Source organism: Lineus longissimus, chromosome 14, assembly GCF_910592395.1.
Source record: "Lineus longissimus chromosome 14, tnLinLong1.2, whole genome shotgun sequence".
In the NCBI taxonomy this organism is placed as follows: domain Eukaryota; kingdom Metazoa; phylum Nemertea; class Pilidiophora; order Heteronemertea; family Lineidae; genus Lineus; species Lineus longissimus.
Genome location: NC_088321.1, coordinates 15241081 through 15259389, shown reverse-complemented (window position 1 = coordinate 15259389; position 18309 = coordinate 15241081). Strand labels below are relative to the sequence as shown.

Below are 18309 nucleotides of genomic sequence, written 5' to 3'. Positions count from 1 at the left end.
TAACAAGGTAATTGTTGTGTCCTGTTGCTAAGCCACCGGACCCCATGGTGAGCAGAACACCAAGCATGGTGAGAACAGAAGACACTGCCAACCATGTCTCTATGGTTGTGACAATGTCCTTGTGTGTCACACTGCCAACCATGTCTCTATGGTTGTGACAATGTTCTTGTGTGTCACACTGCCAACCATGTCTCTGTGGTTGTGACAATGTCCTTGTGTGTCACACTGCCAACCATGTCTCTATGGTTGTGACAATGTCCTTGTGTGTCACACTGCCAACCATGTCTCTATGGTTGTGACAATGTTCTTGTGTGTCACACTGCCAACCATGTCTCTATGGTTGTGACAATGTCCTTGTGTGTCACACTGCCAACCATGTCTCTATGGTTGTGACGATGTCCTTGTGTGTCACACTGCCAACCATGTCTCTATGGTTGTGACAATGTTCTTGTGTGTCACACTGCCAACCATGTCTCTATGGTTGTGACAATGTCCTAGTACAAGCGTGAATCATTTCGACCTACTGTGAGAGACCCCTATTGGCGGCTTTGTATAACTTTATCTTGCCTGCCCAGCTGCTGCCTATTGTCTCTTCAATACAATGGCCATCATCTTAATAGCCGTCAATAAGACCACAATAACGGGATATACATTAACATAATATGTCACTTGGTTTCCACTCACGTGGCCCAAGAAAGTTATCCGAGAGTTGAAGAATGTGTGTTGGCTCTTCAATTATGTGGGTCAGAAAACAGCGTTTTGGTGATACAGTTGCAGCTAGATTAAATAATTTACGGAGTGAAAATGACAAAGGTGATACATAAACTGGTGAATATTATGTCAAAAGGTTTTTTATATATTCATTTTAATTGAATGTTGTACTGTTGATTTTCTAATTAGGCCTACACGTTTTCTGGGTCAGCGTGGTCAGAAGTTGACTATGCATTTACCACTCTCCAAGCATCGTCAATGGTGATTATCGTTGCCAAGCCTGTCTCACTCGACCTACTGTGTGACAGCGGGTGCATGTAAATTGGACATTTGGCCCGACGCCCGGGTGATTGTGCATTTACGCAATGGGAGCTACCTAAAATGTGGAATCGGGGATGCTTGTCACCTGGCAAAGCGACGATGGATATTCTCAAAGTTTTCTCAGTAACAAGCCATACTGTCGGGGCGGGCGGGGGGGGGGGGGTTGAACAATCATCATTATTTTTCAGCATTGTTAGATGACAAAAAGGATAAGTGCCTCATTTTCAAAAAAACTATCTTTAATTTAAAACATCTGGGTGTTTAACCCGTTTTTGCACGATAGAGTATAAACCAATATGATCGTATATATTAGGAAGTACCATTAGGCCTTGAGATTTAGTGTCTCGAAGAAAAGGCCTCAGAAGAAGGTCCTTCGGGCAAGACTCTGAATGACATGGATGCTTATCAAAATAATCTGCGAAGTCATGGCCGCTCGAATTTGAAAATAACACAGCAGGCGTACAACAATCACGTGACGGGATCATAGTGTACAGATGCGTCGACAGGTGGCGCATCTTTAAAAGATTTGCATACCCCAGGGTGACACCTATGAGGAAAACGAGTAGAATGTAAAAGAACCAGTTCATATACACGAAGGACTTGTCCTTTGATAGAAAGTAATGAAATGTTGTCAATATGGTTCCAAAAAATGAACTGAAGCCTAAAAGTTCCCAATACACTACTCTGTCAAAGAAACGATATGGATGATAGAACTTTACAAACCCTAATTTCTCATTAAGGTGTATTTTTAAGTAGCGTTCTAAAGAGTTAGTGACAGTGTTGTATATGACCCAGAATGCATCCTTGATCGGAAGTGCATCATCTTCTAATAATATGACGTAACGCGGGTTGAGTTCGAGAGATTTTCTGAGGCAGTAAATATAATCATTCCTTTCTTTTAAATGCCGGTTGCGGTTTTCGTAATCGGACGGGCGGGAATTCAAAAATCGTGTAAAAGTATGAATTTTGTAAACTTCAGCTAGTTTGTTTAGTTCGACATAAGATTGCGGCAAGGGATCAATGTTGCATAGCACCAAACGGAAGAAATTCGGGTCACCGCCGATGGTCTGAAACCGGCGGTAAAGGTCTACAGTTTCCGTCATGACTTGGCTCAAATACATCGGATCATATCCGTCAATAGTATCCCTCCTCATAGATATCACAGTTATCAAAACACTGACTCCCAGTAAATTCGACGAATTGCGGAATGATTTTGTAAGTTCTCCGTTCCTGGCATGTTCGATGCGCCATTTTGCTTTTTCTGCTCTGACGTCATTTGCCTGTTTTTCCAAAGCTGTTTGAAATGTTGCACTCCGCGGCCAGTTGTATGCCGAAAATTGTAACCTGAATGTGAAAGCTGGCATGAAAACGCAGAAAGTCAGGAAAAATATTGATATGAAATAACACAGCCGACGGAATATAAACAACCTGAAATTATTGAGGAGGCAAGTGTGTAATCCCGAGCAACAACTTTTAATTATCCCCATCTCATCTGGAATACGTCATATATATCTTTTCTGTCATGGACGTCCTCCCCAGATGGTGTTGTCAGTGTCGGAGTTGGGTGGGGCGGGAATTTTACTCCGGACGCATTTGACCGGTCTCGGGATGACCAAATGGACTGCCCGGGAGTCTAGACGGCCGGGAGCTGCAGCAGACCTGTGAAAGAGAGAAAGGGTTGGAACTATTCAAAAATGCTGCTTTCTCTGATTAAGGGTTAACCAAGAGTTCCACCATATTTGCGAAAACTTGAAATCCTGAAGCAACCAGAACATTTATACTCCTTTAAAATGAAGTGAAAGCCTGGGAGGCTGTTCTCTCGGGAAAAAAAACACAGACTCCCATGCACCCTTGATATTGGCATTCGCTTCGTTTTTGAAAGACTTCTTATTCCCGTTCTGATTGCTTTAAGATTTTCAAGTTACAGTGAAAATGGTGGAGTGTAAGTTCAGTCCATATCGTGAGGGCCCGCTCGCATAGGTGAGGCTATCTCAGGAACCGCCGACCAAAGTGGCAACTTGCCGGTTGCTGCACTGCTGAAAATAAATGTGACCCGCCAGCTGGCATTCGCTTCTCTTCCCCTGCCTTGTGTGCAGCCAGCGCCGCAGAGGCGATCACAAACCCCTGTTTCTTTCCTCCGGGTGGCGAGGATGGTCAGGGGACGAATTTTGGTCTGGCGCACCAACCGTACACATTGGACCGCCTTGGATGACGCGATGGGCTGCCCGTACCAAAGACCCACAAATCGGACACGAAACCATGTACCTTGTACGCACACAGACTTGACGCCTCGTGATTCCTCGAATCATTCATACAAGTTGTATCTTACGTTCGTTTCTCTCCGTGCTCGTCTCGTGACCTAGCGATTCGTCCCTGTTAGCACAGCTTCCGTTCGGCCTCCTCATGGAGCTTTTGTTCGGCTTTCTCACGTCGCGGCACCCCTGCCTTCAGCTTGCTCGGACTCAACATTCGGCCTTCAGGACCCCGTCTTCATTCTGCCTACTTTCAAGGTCTCGTGCGGCCTTCTCGTTGTTATTTATCAGTCTGCCCTAAGGCACCTATTCCATAGAGCTATACCCTATACTATACTATACTATACTATACTATACCTTGATGGTCATGCACCCTTTGTGAAGCCATTGTTCGCGTATAGTGTAGTATACCGTATACCTCTATGGAATAGGTGCCTTATGCTCCCTTTTGTCATGCTGATGCTTGTGCATGTTGTAGAACAATACATTTTGATTTGATTTACTAAAATGAGAATGAGGTGCTATCATCGTGAACGGGCCTACTTACAAAAAGGTCTACATTCTTGACGCGGTAGCTGTCCAAAAGACTGCTGCACCTTTATTGGCAGATGGTCGGTCATTGATATGCAGTGACCCCTCCCCCCCCCCGCAGTCGGCATTTAGTCTACAAGTCTCCAACAAACACGCGTCTCGCGTCTCGCCGACCACTATCTTGTTTCATTTGAGCCGCCCGATAAATGTGTTAAAAACAAAGTATGTAAACCTTTAAAGATTGTCGCCAGGGACATTAACGCGTTGACAGAATCGGGGACGAGTTCTCGCCAGATGCTGTCAGAGTTCCTTTCAAACATCAGAGCATGTTCCCCGCAGGCGCGTTGGCGAGAGATTTGACTCATCGGCACCGGATAAACGTAGCTGGTTACCCTAGGGACTGTCCCGACTTCACTTGATCTTGCGCACGCGCACTATGGCCAGTTCCATCAAGCCGATCTTGCCGATGCTTGAATGTAAACGACTTACGTCATGAAGATCATGATAGAAATATCCTGAGATTCTTGATACTCCTACCGTATCTCGTTATATCGACAGGCGGAAAATCACTGGTTACGTCAGGGTGAAATATATATATAGAACAAAGAATATAGGTCATATATATTCTAGGTAAACATGGGTACTCACAGATAATAAGGCCAAAGACTAGTCCGATCTTCAGAAGAGCCAATTTCCTCACCGCAGCATCCTTCAGAAGAGATGCATGCCGAACCCATCGCCAGTGAGCATGGAATCCATGGCAACCGCGAAAATTTTGCAGGCGGTATCATGTGATGACGTCAGTGCCAAGTAAAGTTCCCTCCCTTGGTAGGTTGCGATTACAGGGTACACACTCGTAATAAAATGCTAATGCGTTAAAGGGGCACTAGAGGGAGGAGGAGAGGGGCTAATTTGGCCATCTCCTAGTGACTAGTACACAAAGTAAGGGCCCTTGTTCATGTCAGACTTAGCACTTAGCAAAGTTCATCATTCATCATATTCCTTTTATCATATAGAGACATATCAGAAATTCAAATTCAATTTTTTTTCATTGCGTCCGGAGTGTAGGCTACATTCAACGAGGGCATACAATTCCGGTGATCTACCTTCGCATGCATGGCCCAGTCCATTATTTTACCCGAGTTCAGTTGACCAAAAGTTACGAGTACTAAATTAGACTCACGAGGCAGTCCGTTTGTCCTCCTGGTCCTGGTCCGCTGATATCACTGCACTGGACCGTGGGTGCCGGACTGAATGTGCTTCATGATGTTTGATACTGACGTCACCACAATACACCACCTGCCAAGTGATGTATCCCAATGCAATGTGACAAGAAAACTTGACCCCTGGAACGAAAGTCCAACTGTATGTTTAATAGATTTTTTGAACTATTCAAACATCGCCATCGCTCATTGATAGGTCAATGATGTCGCCGACTGTCACCCAAACCTCGATGACTATAATTCATTCGTGGGACTGTCAATCCTTCCACACCTCATGGCCGTCGCCGACGTAGCCATGGTAACGAGATCGTAGTCCCCCCAGGAATTTTATTGTTCGCTGATGGATTAGGCATACGGCTATAGAAACTTACACTATAAGCTTTGGTGAAGGGGACTTTTCTCGGGGGGACGCTAATTCCATTGACACGGGCTATGCGTGGCGGTCTTGTGGTGTTGCTGGGTCAATGCTTGTGTTGGTAGAAGTACAGTCTTGTACACGCTTGACTGGGCAAATTGACACCGTGGGGGTCTGGCTTAGTGGATGTGCCCTTTCTAGATCCGAATTTTAGTGGCAGTGACAAGACTTCAAGGTAGGTGCACTAGTTATTAGAGACGTTGTGACAACTTGTGATGACGTGTACGTATGCGTATGCGTATACGTATGGAGGAATAGGCGGGCTGTACGGGATGCCCCGGTCGGGGCGTGATGCGTTTCATCACCCCCAACACCCCAGGCAGTGGTTGAAAAGATATGTCTGGAGGACCCGGTATCTAGTGACTAGCCTATGAGCGTCGCCACCGCTTTCGGAGAGTCGTTGCCCCATGCTAGAATAAACCGGCGACTCGTTCAAGGGTAAGTCTAAGTAGGTTATAATTTCCTAAATAAAACTTCCTTGGTAAGTCCATACGTAGGTCCTTGTATATCTAGATATTCAGCCTCCCGAGGCAGTCTATTCCTCATTCTAATCATACTTACTTCATGTGGATAGGGAGCCAGTCCACTGTGTCCGGAGTGTAGTTCTTCTCAGTTTTTGGACAAAGGTTCAACTGGATTTTGGGAGGAGGGTTCACTCGCTGGGTATACTGTGGCACGATCACTGCTGAGGCTTGCCCATTGAGCGCCTGCAGACAACTATAAATACACTCACAAGCCAGTGGCTGCGCAAAGTAATACAATCATACTCCCTAAATCCGTTACTGATACGAGCTTCTGCGAAAATGCCCGCTACTGCGGAGGAGTGTGGGTCAAGATGAGAAGGGGGGGGAACATCCTGAATTCAGGCCAACACCCAGCACGTGTGCGATGTAAGGAGCATACGACTGACTCTGGTATTCCAAGATATGGGGAGGGGGAGGGGGGCCGGGGGTTATATAAGGCAGGTCTTACCTAAAATATGTCCATAAAACCGAGTTGCGCGGTTGCATTCGACTCTTCTACTGCTGGATGAATTCTTGATGTTGATCAGTGAGATTATTTCCAATTACGCTACACAGGATAGATGTCAGACCATAATATCGATTGACCTGTTTGTGGTGTCGTTTGAGATAAGATAGCCTGGTTTTATTTCCTGTTATTTATCCTTACACGATAACGGCGGGTTATGCAAACCTTTGCCCCGACCTATACTCTAAGCACCGACCAATCAACGGTATTGTTGATATAATTATATATAATATACGTTTATTAAGATTACATAAAAAAACGTAATAGCCCCCCTTGGTGGACTCCCTAGTATATAATGTAAGTTTATTAAGATTACATAAAAAAACATAATAGCCCCCTCTTGGTGGACTCCCTAGGCAGTCCCTTGCGTCATCATAATTGGGTTCGTTAGTGTGAGGAACGAGGCCGGTCCACTGTGTCCGGAGTTTACCACTTGGTAGACAGATGCCTGATGTAAACTCCTTCACGAGCCGTTGCGACCTTGGATGTGGCTGCATAATGACGGAGCCAGGTCGCACCGATCGTCACTGCCTCTCGTCGTGACGGCTCCTGATTGACTTTACAGTAAATGTATTTGTCGGCGAACACAGAAATGAGGAGACCACAATAACAACGGAAATTGGTACTTTATTTAGCTAAATACGAATTTCAGTAATTTTGGCGAAATTTCTTTGTCGCAAAAGAACATATTATAGGCAAAAATACACCAGCAAATTTAAAATTTACGATGTAAACTGATGAATGAATACTTCAATCGCCAAACTGGATAATTGTGATTGCGACAAAGTGGTAATATTCCTCATATATCTCTATAGAGTATATCCTCTTTGAACGCGCACTTGCACTGTACATCTGCGTGCAATGCATTGTGCGTGTGGCTTTGAGTATACGCGTGTGGGATCGACACATGTATGCATACATAGCCCTGCTGTACAGGTTGGAAGGACAGTCCTGTGGCTATATCCTTAGTTATTTAGGGTTGGATTCTCCCTGTCAATAGGCCCTTTTCCAGATACACCGGTAGGCCTACCCCCTAGGGACGGCAAAACAAACTACCTTTACTGTTACAGTAGGTTTTTACCGTCATTGACACCAGACAATGCCTCCTGCGCCATTGTCTGGCATCTTTTACCGTGAAGATGTATTGTAAAGATGGTTTGTTTGGCCGACCCAAGATGGTACCAGCGTATCTGGAAAAGCCAAAGGGCCTATACTGTCATTGAATTGAGCAAGACACCCAAATTACATTCCTTAGCCTTTCAAATGAGGCTAGAACCAAATTAATACATATCCAATATTGGAGCATAGCCACAGACCCCTGAAGCCTAGTGGGATTATCAGGCTTAACAATGGGATAAGCCAGTGCCTCCTTTCCTTGCTTATCCCCTTGTTTAGCCCAATAATCCCGCTAACTAGGCTTCTCTTTCGGGGGCCTGTGATCAGAGTTTCCTTCTTTTCAAATTTTAGATAGATGATTATTTTATTTTGATATTCCCTTGCTCTTGCAGTTGATTCAACTCGAGCGACTACGTCTGCAGGCTTGAGCAAGCTAGCTACAGACAGCCGCCAACAATGGAAGAGCAGGCCTACGACATGGAGACCAGCACCTCTACTGAGATTGCCACAGAGTCGGACGTCAATCACAACTCATCCGGAACTGAGGAACGTCCAAAGAGTATTGAAACTACGGAAGAAAAACGTACTGAAAATCCAGAACACGTAGACCTTGTGGAGGAAATATGTATAGAGGCTACTGACATCTACAAAGAAGTGGTGAATATTATGTCAATAGATAACGATTCAAACGTCATGACGACCGACCTGGTCACAGCAGACGTTGCGACGTCTGAGACTTATCATGGTGGTTTACAGTGCATTGGGTCCAATTCCCAACCTATATTCTGCGGGACAGAGGAGGTAATAGTTGTTGAACAGGCTGTGGATAAAAAACCTAGCTTTGATACCGGTGTCATCATTGAGCAGGTCATGTCCGAGGTTAGCTCTCCTTCCTTAGCATGTAATGCGGTGCGTGCTAGCAGTGTGGATCAGGCACAGCAAGGTGATTTCCAGAATAGATCGGAAATTCAAGCTAAACCAAATATTGACGAACAATTCACTGTTGAACAAAATGATTTGGACAATGTTGCCACCTATGAGATTGAAGCTAAACCAGACATCAATGTTGACATGGTGGTGCAAATATTTTCAAATAAAGATGCAGAGTCCGGTGAGATTGTACAAGGTGATTTGCAGAATGACTTGAGTATAGAAACTACATCAGATGTTGGCAGTGGATACACTGTAGAACAAAACCCTGTCCCTTTTTTTGAAATTGGTACTAAACCCCAAGCAGGGGTGTACTTTATTCAGAAAGATTATCTGGGGAAAGCCGTGCGGCAAAATTTTCTTGGGATACAAAACACAGATGTGGCACCAGAGGTGAAGGCGTCAACAGGTGTTACTGAGGTGACTGGTATTGCAGAGGAGATTGAGTCAACAAGTGTTGCAGAGGTGAATGCGTCGACAGGTGTTACTGAGGTGACTGGTATTGCAGAGGAGATTGAGTCAACAAGTGTTGCAGAGGTGAATGCGTTGATTGGTGTTGCTGTGGAGATTGAGTCCACTGGTGTTGCAGAGGTGAATCAGGCGACTGGTGAAGCATCAGACCAACTGGAGAAGGAGGATGTTGGGGAGGAGAAGGACACCAACAAGAGAAAAAGTAGTGACCCTGATTATGGGAAAGCGATGGAGGAATTTATGAAAGAACATGAAGTAGATTCTGATGGCAGTGACGACAACACGATAGTTAGTTCTGGGAGTGATCTGGATGAGGTAATTATATCATTGCGTTCATTTATGTAGTTTAGTTTGATTGGTTTTGAAGACCACTGTCGTGGAGCCTCATAGCCAAATGGTTAGGGCTGGCTCCCACACAGTAGGATCTGAGTTCAATTCCCAGATTTTATTTTTCATTGAACCGGTGTGGCATTCAAGGAACTCAAATTCTTAGCTCTTCACAGTCCTTGATATGAGATGTAAAACTTGGGTTCCTTGTTTCTGGTGTCTAAGCCAGGACAAGAAAGACCCTGCCAAGTGAGCAACATGAGTAGCTTGCGTGGACTCTACCGATGACTAGACCCGGTCACAAGGCTAATAATCCTTATTGGGGCCAAACCATAGTGGCATGTACAATATAAGGAAGCTCATCCCCCTTGGAGTAGGAATACTCCCTGGAGAATGATACCTCCAAGTCCAGAGTGAATGCTGAAGAAGAAGAAGAAAAGAATGTACAAACTGTACTTCAGTCAGTGTTAATGTTTACCAATGTTTCTTCCAGGACGGTGAAAGTGTTCCCAAGGAGTCTCCGAAGGCATCAAAAGTGGCACCACAAGGCTTGAGAAGGCATGAGAAGGGTGCATTTGGTATGTGTTGCATGGCGTCATTAGTCCACGAATCAATTTGAATATGCCATGGCCCGGTTCCAAAATTAGCGTTAGAATCATACACCAGCCTTGGCTCAAATAGTCATGTCTCCTTCAGTGAATTTCATTTATGATAGAAGTATCAGCACTTAATAGCAATGTTACTGCTAACGAGAATTGTGACCCACCACGACAAAATGAGTCGCATGTCGCACAGAAGATGAGCCTAAAATGACACCAGGACATAATAGAAGAAATTGATATGCTCCGATTTTACAAAAGGCAGACATCAGTGAAATGAACAAGCAGTCTGTCTTAACCTGTCAAGCTCAGAGCGACATGCGACCTGTTTTGTCATGGCGGGTCACAATTGAGCCACCAGTAAAAAATGTGAATGTCAAATCATTTCATTTCAACATAACACAATCCCTAAGCGATTCGAATTCTTTGAGTATCTTTTACAAGGTCATTTCTTGGCTCTCCAATTGTAGGTATCATTGCCTCGCCGGGGTCAAACCTTGATGGACATCAGAGACTCAAAGGGACCACACCTGCACACTCCAAGAGAAGCAGAGATGGAAATGACGGAGCACCAACTCCTGGCCCCAGTGGTGAACCGATGGTGTCCTATATGACAACAGGCATAACCCATCGCAGGGAGTCTCCGAAGAAACGTAAATTGAATGAAGAAGGTGACAGTCAGCCAGACAAACGGGTTCCTCTGGCTTCACCGTTCCAGTTCGAGTGTCTGAAGTGCGGAAACGTCTTTAAAAACACAGGCGACGTCTGCCCGTGTACTCAAAACACTGGTGTTCCTAAACAAAGTACACAGAACACTGGGGTACATGAGAACACTGGTGTTACCCCAGGTACCTTGAACACCAAGTGTCTGGTGGCCATGGCAACAGACTTAAAACAAAAACTTTCCGAGGAAATTGGAAAAAATGATCAAGGGAATGCAAAGGGTGTTCAAATCGAAAAGACGACCGGAAAGAAAAATGCACGGACCCGGATGATTTGGTATAAAATTCCCGACGAGTTTGACGTGGAGAAATTAAATGTTTTGAACGCGGCCTACGTGTGTGCCAAGTGCGACCATAGGGGCGACATCAATGGGTGCTCTTGTAAGAAGCCGGGAATCTTCGGGACGAAGATGTTTAGGTGAGTTTATGGCAACAGGGGGGCCCCAATAAGGCCAAAGAAATAACTCGACCGTTTGTGGTTTTCACCACTTGTGAAACTACGTGACTAGGTTGACTTGGGACAGGGGAAAAATCACTTTCATTCAACAAAATTGGTGCAGACCACCAGATTTGACGTTTTATTTTCGTAGATTTGGCAATTAACAGGCAAATAACCTCAGTTCGCAAAAAATGGCAATTTCCAAATAATAGTTTTATCGGGAAAACGGGAAGAATATTTATGATCTGTAAAGATGTAAATCGTGAGAATTCCCAAATTTGCAAAAATTATGGTGCAGATATTTGGTGGTTTTCTGTATTTCAGGCTGAGCATTGAATTCTTGTCATTGCTGTCAATAAGTTCAACATTTAACGGGCCTACCTCTAGCGCCGTACGAGATTTATCGGAATACAGACTCGTTACCTGATTATGCAACGTTATCATTTCAGGTACAAGTGTCTGGAGCACTGCGGCCGTGAGTTCTTCAATCGGCGCGATTACGAGAATCACCAGCGTATGCACCTGAATGTTCGACCATTCGCCTGCGGTCTGTGCGACAAGACTTTCACGTCGAAGAATTTGATGAACCGACATTCACAGGTAATGAACTTTTGTTGTCACTATTGTTGGACACAAGCTAAACTTTCTTGATCGAGTGTCGAACCAAACTTTTGACAAAATCTCCTGTAAAAGTTTTTCAAGGTTACATGTTGAAAATTGAGGGAACTGGACCTAGTATCAGGCTTCAAAAGACACATTTTTGAGGTTATTTCCAGTCTTGCTACAGTTAGGCTGCAATGGGGGTATAAGCCTAATGACTGTCCCGGGCCTCTTAATGACACCCTGCTTTTCCTCGTGACGTCGTTGTCTTCCATCTTTGGCAAGTCGATCAGCTCTGTTGTATCCTGGGATGCTGCAGTGGGCAGGATCCATTGTATCACGACTCTGCTGTTCTCGGAGAGGTTCAGGAGACTGGCCTTGAGCCTGTCGAGGATGTTGTCAGAGTTTTAAGATTCCTGGACTTATCTGCTGTTCTCGGAGAGGTTCAGGAGGCCGGCCTTGAGCCTGTCGAGGATGTTGTCAGAGTTTTAAGATTCCTGGACTTATCTGCTGTTCTCGGAGAGGTTCAGGAGGCCGGCCTTGAGCCTGTCGAGGATGTTGTCAGAGTTTTAAGATTCCTGGACTTATCTACTCTTCTCGGAGAGGTTCAGGAGGCTGGCCTTAAGCCTGTCGAGGATGTTGTCCGAGTTTTAAGATTCCTGGACTTATCTGAAAATTGTATTTTCAGGTGCACGTTGGAGACAAACCCCATAAATGCGACGAATGCCACAAGCGTTTCATGTTCAGACGCGACATGGAGATCCACGCCCGCACCCACACTGGGGAAAAAACTTTCATCTGTGAGGACTGTGGGAATGCCTACACCAGCGAAACTAACCTCCAGATCCACCGACTCTCTCACACAGGAGGTGAACCGTTCCGGTGCAGGAAATGCGAGAAGGTTTACCTGTCCAAGAGTCTACGTGACATCCATGAGTTGTCCCACACGGGCGAGGGCCCGTTCCCTTGTCAATTTTGCGGACGTCTCTTCAATGGCCAGTCTAATTTGATCAGGTATGTAAAATAAATATTGGACTTATGGACAATATTTGAAGGTTTATGGGATGGAGATTACCGAAGGGACAAACACGAGTTCATTCTGGACAAATATACTACAAAGAAACAAAAAAAAAGTTTCTATCTGCTTGGCCTACTCGACTACCGCACACAAGAAGCCTTTTTTTTGCTTTCTGTCCGTAATTGTGAGTTGATCGGACCACAGAGTCACCACCGCTGTGTCCGCAATTCGTAGTAGAGAGGTGTCCGCTAGGGGAGGTTCTGCTGTACAGAGTTTGGTCTGGACAAACATAAAGACCAAGATGAAATTCTTTCGTTTCTATTATTACAGGCATAAGAAGAGAGTCCACAAGGAGAAGAACCCGCCGATGGTCACATGTTACAGTTGTCGGGCGGCTTTCAACAACTGCGATGAATTACTGGAACATTGCCAACAGCATTATACAGAGCCAGCCCACAAGTGTCAACATTGCAGTAAGTGAATTTGAATTTGGAAGCGTGATTTTATCTGTGACCAATTTTACAACGACGACAGATCACTGGCACACTTTTTGGCTCTGCGTGGAGAGTTGTGCCGTTGCTCAGTCATAAAGAGACAAACATCAGCTTCAGCTCAACTGAGCATTATCTCTTTCAATAAATTTCATTTGCAATGATAGCGTTAGGACTTTTTTGCTCATACCAACTGAGCTATCGGTCCTTGTAGCTAGCATTTTGGTCATAGGGGATTCCTGAATGTAGAAGAAGACGGTGATTGTGGCTAAACATGCGAAATACCACTTTGATCTTCAGGAATATAAATTCAGAATAAAAACACATTTCAGGCCTGTTGGACAGTTGCTTGGATTGGATTCCCTTTCATGGAGTTTGTTTGGCGAGTAAGCCAATCGGCCCCAAACGTAGTAGCACGCTGTATTATCGACAACAAAGTCTACACTTGCAATAAAACTTTCACGATTCTAATTTCAGGTAAAGAATACGTGACTAAGGTTGAACTTGAAGCCCACGAGCGACGTCACCAGTCCGTTCACGCCAAGCCGTTCAAATGCGACGAATGTTCACGCTGCTTTCTCTCCGATCACAATCTGCAGAAACATCGCAAGCTCCACACGAACGGTAGCTCATTCAGCTGTTGGATCTGCGATGAAAAGTTCACCGATCGCGCCGTTTTATCAGAACATATGAAACGACATCGACTGCAAGGAAAAGAAGGACTGTGGTGTAAAATTTGCAAAAAAGGATTCGCCAATGCCTCGAATTTTGTCCGTCATCGCAAGGCGCATAATTTGGCAGAGTCGCCGCATATTTGCGCTGAGTGTGGCGCCATCTTTGCGACGAATTGGAAACTGAAGAATCATAAAGTTTTACATTCGGACGAGAAGCCGTTTGCCTGTAAGAATTGTCCGAAAACATTCAAAACTGCCGAAAGTTTGAAGGGACATCAGAAAATTCATTCCGAGACAAAACCGTTTATTTGTCAAACCTGCGGGAAGTGTTTCCGATCAAAGGCGCATCTTTCGATTCACAAACGCATCCACACTGGGGTCTACCCATTCAAATGCAAGGAGTGCGGTCGTAACTTCATCTGTTCGAGTAATTTGAAAGCCCACATGTTGACGCGTCACTCGCAGGTAGTTTATAAGATCGGCGATGCCACCGTTGGGGTGGCGAAGCAAGGTGACAAAGTAAAACCTGGGGGACGGCGCCGAATGAACGAAAAAGGCGACGCGTACCCGATTTCTGTGCCTGTTGTGGCCTTAGGGCGAGAAAATGAGGCATCTGGTTCATATTTTCGACCAAGAAAAGTCCCAATGGCTACTGCAACCGTTAGCCGGAGGAAAAGGGCTCCACGGAATCTGACCTATACCCTGAGGGGATGCGCCCAAAAGGAGGAGGCATTTCCCGTAGCGGTTGCGGCGGTGGATTATTCCTCCACCGGTTTGAACCGACGCTCCGGTTCTGATCCACAGGCGAATAAACCGCTTGAGTTCAGTGACCAAAAACAGAACGACGGTGAAAATTCACCGAATACAGGACTGCAGAAAATGGATTCCTCTCCGGCGGAATGAGTTTGTATGGCTAGTTCTGTTGCCACTACTGGTTGAGTCGAAACTGAAAGTTAACAGTCAGCTGGTTCTGCGATTGAGTAAAAAATTGTAAGTTTTTAATACATTCCATGATAATTGTCCATAGATTAGTTGGTAGATTTGAAGTTTGTGCGCTTAAAGAATTGTAAATAGCAAAATGTGTTGACACTTTTGAGCTGATTGAGCTGCTTCTGTTACTCATATGGTTATCACATGTAAAATGGCCTTCTGCTCAGGGCTCCCGCGACTGGCTAAACTGTGTCTAGACAGTACATAGGTCTGTACATAGGTCCAGTGTGGTTGTCCAGTGTGGTTATCAGAAGCTAACAAACATCGAAATGCAGATTTTTATTGCCAGAGTACAATTTTAAGGAGCAAGAAACTCGATGTGTCACTCAATACAGCATTTCTTGATGGCAGTATAGTATAGACCACTGCCTTAAAGACTTGTTTCTGAGACATCCTGTACTGTCTTGCCCGGCCTTTACATCAATTACAATGAAAATCTCAAAATCTCATTTGAAATATTGATATATGATTGATATTGTAAACTGACTGCATTATAAATTTCTTTGGTGTAGCAGATGAGGATTCCAATTGAGAGTTTTCAATTGTATGATACTTTGGGGAAGATAAAGCTGCAAGAAGACTATTGAAAGATGGAAACGCAAACCAAAAGACAGATACACTGAATCTTGTATAAATACTAAGAAAGTTTCAAGATCTGGACATGCTCCCTTTCGGTCTCTCGGCCTATTGGCTAAGATTCAGTTGGGAAAGCTTGGTTCAGAAGTCCTGTTCCATCTTGGTTTCTCGGCCTATTGGCTAAGATTCTGTTTGGACATCATGGATTTGTCATCTCAGCTGCATTCTCGGCCTATTGGCTAAGATTCAGCTGTGATCAGCTATCATCAGCTGCGTATTTCCTGCATTAATAATGTGTTGGATATGAAGAATAAAAGTTGTGGAGCAATTGTACAGGAATTTTTTTATTGAAAAAACAGTATTGGGGTACCTCTTGGATGTTCCATGTAGCAAAATTAATGAGTTTATCACCAGAATCTCACTTGCTAACTTGATATGTCACTGATTGAGACCCAAACTGCATAAGAATGTGTACCTTTTTTCTTAAAAACAGTATGGATATCCTTAGTCATAGTGGCTTCAAGGTCATTTTTTTAAACACTTCAAAATAATAGATTTCGTTGCGATCATCGAATTGAAATATTTGGATCCTCATATGGTACATTAATATGCATTCACTAACCAAATTTTAGGCCATTCCAAGAAAGTGTCAACACCCCTTTAACAACAAAAAATTGGTTTATAAAAAAACCTTTAAAAAATCCTCCCAGCCTCTTTTGATTCCTAGCAATTATACGCTTAGTTTTTAGTCAAGATTTGAATCTGTATACAGTACTTTTCTGCTGCACTTCAGTTTGATATTTTCTCGTTTGTATAATTATACATGTACATGTATATCAATATGATGTGATATTGAGATTGTCCAAATAAATTAAAGAACATTAGTATAAGCATCTGTGTTGTTGGTGATATTTCCTCCTGTCATCTTTTGATAGCATGGCGTGTTAGAGCCGACGGAGACACTGACAAGATGTGGAAGCTGCTTTGAAAACCATGGAGAAGAAGAAGATACTGGATACTATGAGCAGACTGCTGCTGGGTAGTATTCTCCTGCTCCTGATGAAGCCATCGGAATTCCTTTTTGGATGACCCATGTTGCTGCTGACATACAGTATTCCTTTTTGGATGACCCCTGTTGCTGCTGACATACAGTTTGATATGATACTTTAATCCTTTAAAGATCAAATACATTATAATATGATAATTTCTTCTTTATCGGCAAATTGAATAAAAGCATCATATAGAAATGGATATCTCAAATTTTTTATTAAAATGACTGCATAAGAACTTTTAATGATCAAATAGAAGATGTTTCCATTGAATAAAACTTCATTATGTGTCATCGTTGAGATGATGAAGATGCAAAAAGAAACCTACTTCAGGATAAACCTAAACCACGCGAAAGAAAAAAACCCAAACGAATAAGTAAAAGTGGCAATTTGTGTTAGGTTGATCGGTTATAACAGCCGAGAAGGCCGAGGTATACTATTTTCAGATCTGTACAGAAGACTAAGGCTTTTGCTTTTTGTCTTTTGTGGGTGTGTTTCCCCTGGCGGTCTGATCAGATACCTTGGCATAGTTTCAAGGCGAATCCACGACACTCTTTTTAAGAATCCCAAAAAACACTCCTTTTTAAGAAAATTATACTATTATTCTATCAAAATCATCAAAAAACCCAAAAAATTATCCTTTTTGGTAGCATTTCAGAGACATTTAAGAACGTTAGTAGCTGACACCCCACCCTTACCCTTACCCACCGCAGCGAACTTTACGAAGTAACCGCAGCAGTTCATTATTCCCCTGGTGTTGATTGCTGAATTTTCCATCTTCTTTTTGCAGCTTCATCTCCTCTAGTAGATGAGATACAGATGTCTCCTATAGTGGAAAGGATGCGGTACATCATGTTACACATTCTTATGCAGTCGAATCTCAATTAGTATATATATATATCAAGTTAGCATGCGAGATTCTGGTGATAAACTCATGAAATTTTGCTACATGGAATATCCAAGAGGTGCCCCTTTCATTTTAGAAACATTGTCAAGATCCATACTGTTTTTAAGAAAAAAGGTACACATTCTTATGCATTCGGGTCTCAATCAGGGACATATCAAGTTAGCAAGTGAGATTCTGGTGATAAACTCATTAATTTTGCAACATGGAACATCCAAGAGGTACCCCAATACTATTTTTCAATAAAAAAATTCCTGTACAATTGCTCCACAACCTTCATTCTTCGTATCCAACACATTATTAATGCAGGAAATACGCAGCTGATGATAGCTGGTCACAGCTGAATCTTAGCCAATAGGCCGAGAATACAACTGAGATGACAAGCCCATGATGTCCAAACAGAATCTTAGCCAATAGGCCGAGAAACCAAGATGGAACAGGACTTCTGAACCAAGCTTTCCAAACTGAATCTTAGCCAATAGGCCGAGAGACCGAAAGGGAGCATGTCCAGATCTTGAAACTTTCTTAGTATTTATACAAGCTTAAATGTGCCTCTCTTGTGGTTTGCGTTTCCATCTTTTAATAATCTTCTTGCAGCTTTATCTTCCCAAAAGTATCATACAATTGAAAACTCTCAATTGGAATCATCAACTGCTACACCAAAGAAATTTATAATGCAGTCAGTTTACAATATCAATCATATATCAATATTTCAAATGAGATTTTGAGATTTTCATTGTAATTGATGTAAAGGCCGGGCAAGACAGTACAGGATGTCTCAGAAACAAGTCTTTAAGGCAGTGGTCTATACTATACTGCCGTCAAGAAATGCTGTATTGAGTGACACATCGAGTTTCTTGCTCCTTAAAATTGTACTCTGGCAATAAAAATCTGCATCTCGATGTTCGTTTGCTTCTGATA

General features: G+C 43.5%; 2 protein-coding genes across 2 annotated transcripts; one reads left to right on the top strand and one right to left on the bottom strand.

Annotated features, from left to right (window-relative positions):
- Positions 1 to 1253: 1253 nt before the first annotated feature.
- LOC135498768 (post-GPI attachment to proteins factor 4-like) lies at positions 1254 to 5160 on the bottom strand. The gene is made up of 2 exons (XM_064789186.1): positions 4999 to 5160; positions 1254 to 2376 (listed from the first exon to the last, which is right to left on the bottom strand). The coding sequence occupies exon 2, from the start codon at positions 2184 to 2186 to the stop codon at positions 1272 to 1274; it is 915 nt and encodes a 304-aa protein (XP_064645256.1). The 5' UTR covers positions 2187 to 2376; positions 4999 to 5160; the 3' UTR covers positions 1254 to 1271.
- Positions 5161 to 7130: 1970 nt separating this feature from the next.
- On the top strand, positions 7131 to 16306 carry LOC135498998 (uncharacterized). The gene is made up of 8 exons (XM_064789591.1): positions 7131 to 7271; positions 7991 to 9314; positions 9820 to 9904; positions 10396 to 11065; positions 11536 to 11686; positions 12375 to 12700; positions 13035 to 13177; positions 13673 to 16306. The coding sequence occupies exons 2-8, from the start codon at positions 8055 to 8057 to the stop codon at positions 14770 to 14772; spliced, it is 3735 nt and encodes a 1244-aa protein (XP_064645661.1). The 5' UTR covers positions 7131 to 7271; positions 7991 to 8054; the 3' UTR covers positions 14773 to 16306.
- The last annotated feature ends 2003 nt before the right edge of the window (positions 16307 to 18309 follow it).

Excerpts from the sequence above, each read along its gene's own strand:
- LOC135498768 (XM_064789186.1), bottom strand. The coding sequence starts at position 2,186 with ATGAGGAGGGATACTATTGACGGATATGATCCGATGTATTTGAGCCAA.
- LOC135498998 (XM_064789591.1), top strand. The coding sequence starts at position 8,055 with ATGGAAGAGCAGGCCTACGACATGGAGACCAGCACCTCTACTGAGATT. Across the intron at positions 11,066-11,535 it reads TTCGGGACGAAGATGTTTAG|GTACAAGTGTCTGGAGCACT; the intron begins GTGAGTTTATGG and ends TTATCATTTCAG. Across the intron at positions 11,687-12,374 it reads TGATGAACCGACATTCACAG|GTGCACGTTGGAGACAAACC; the intron begins GTAATGAACTTT and ends TTGTATTTTCAG.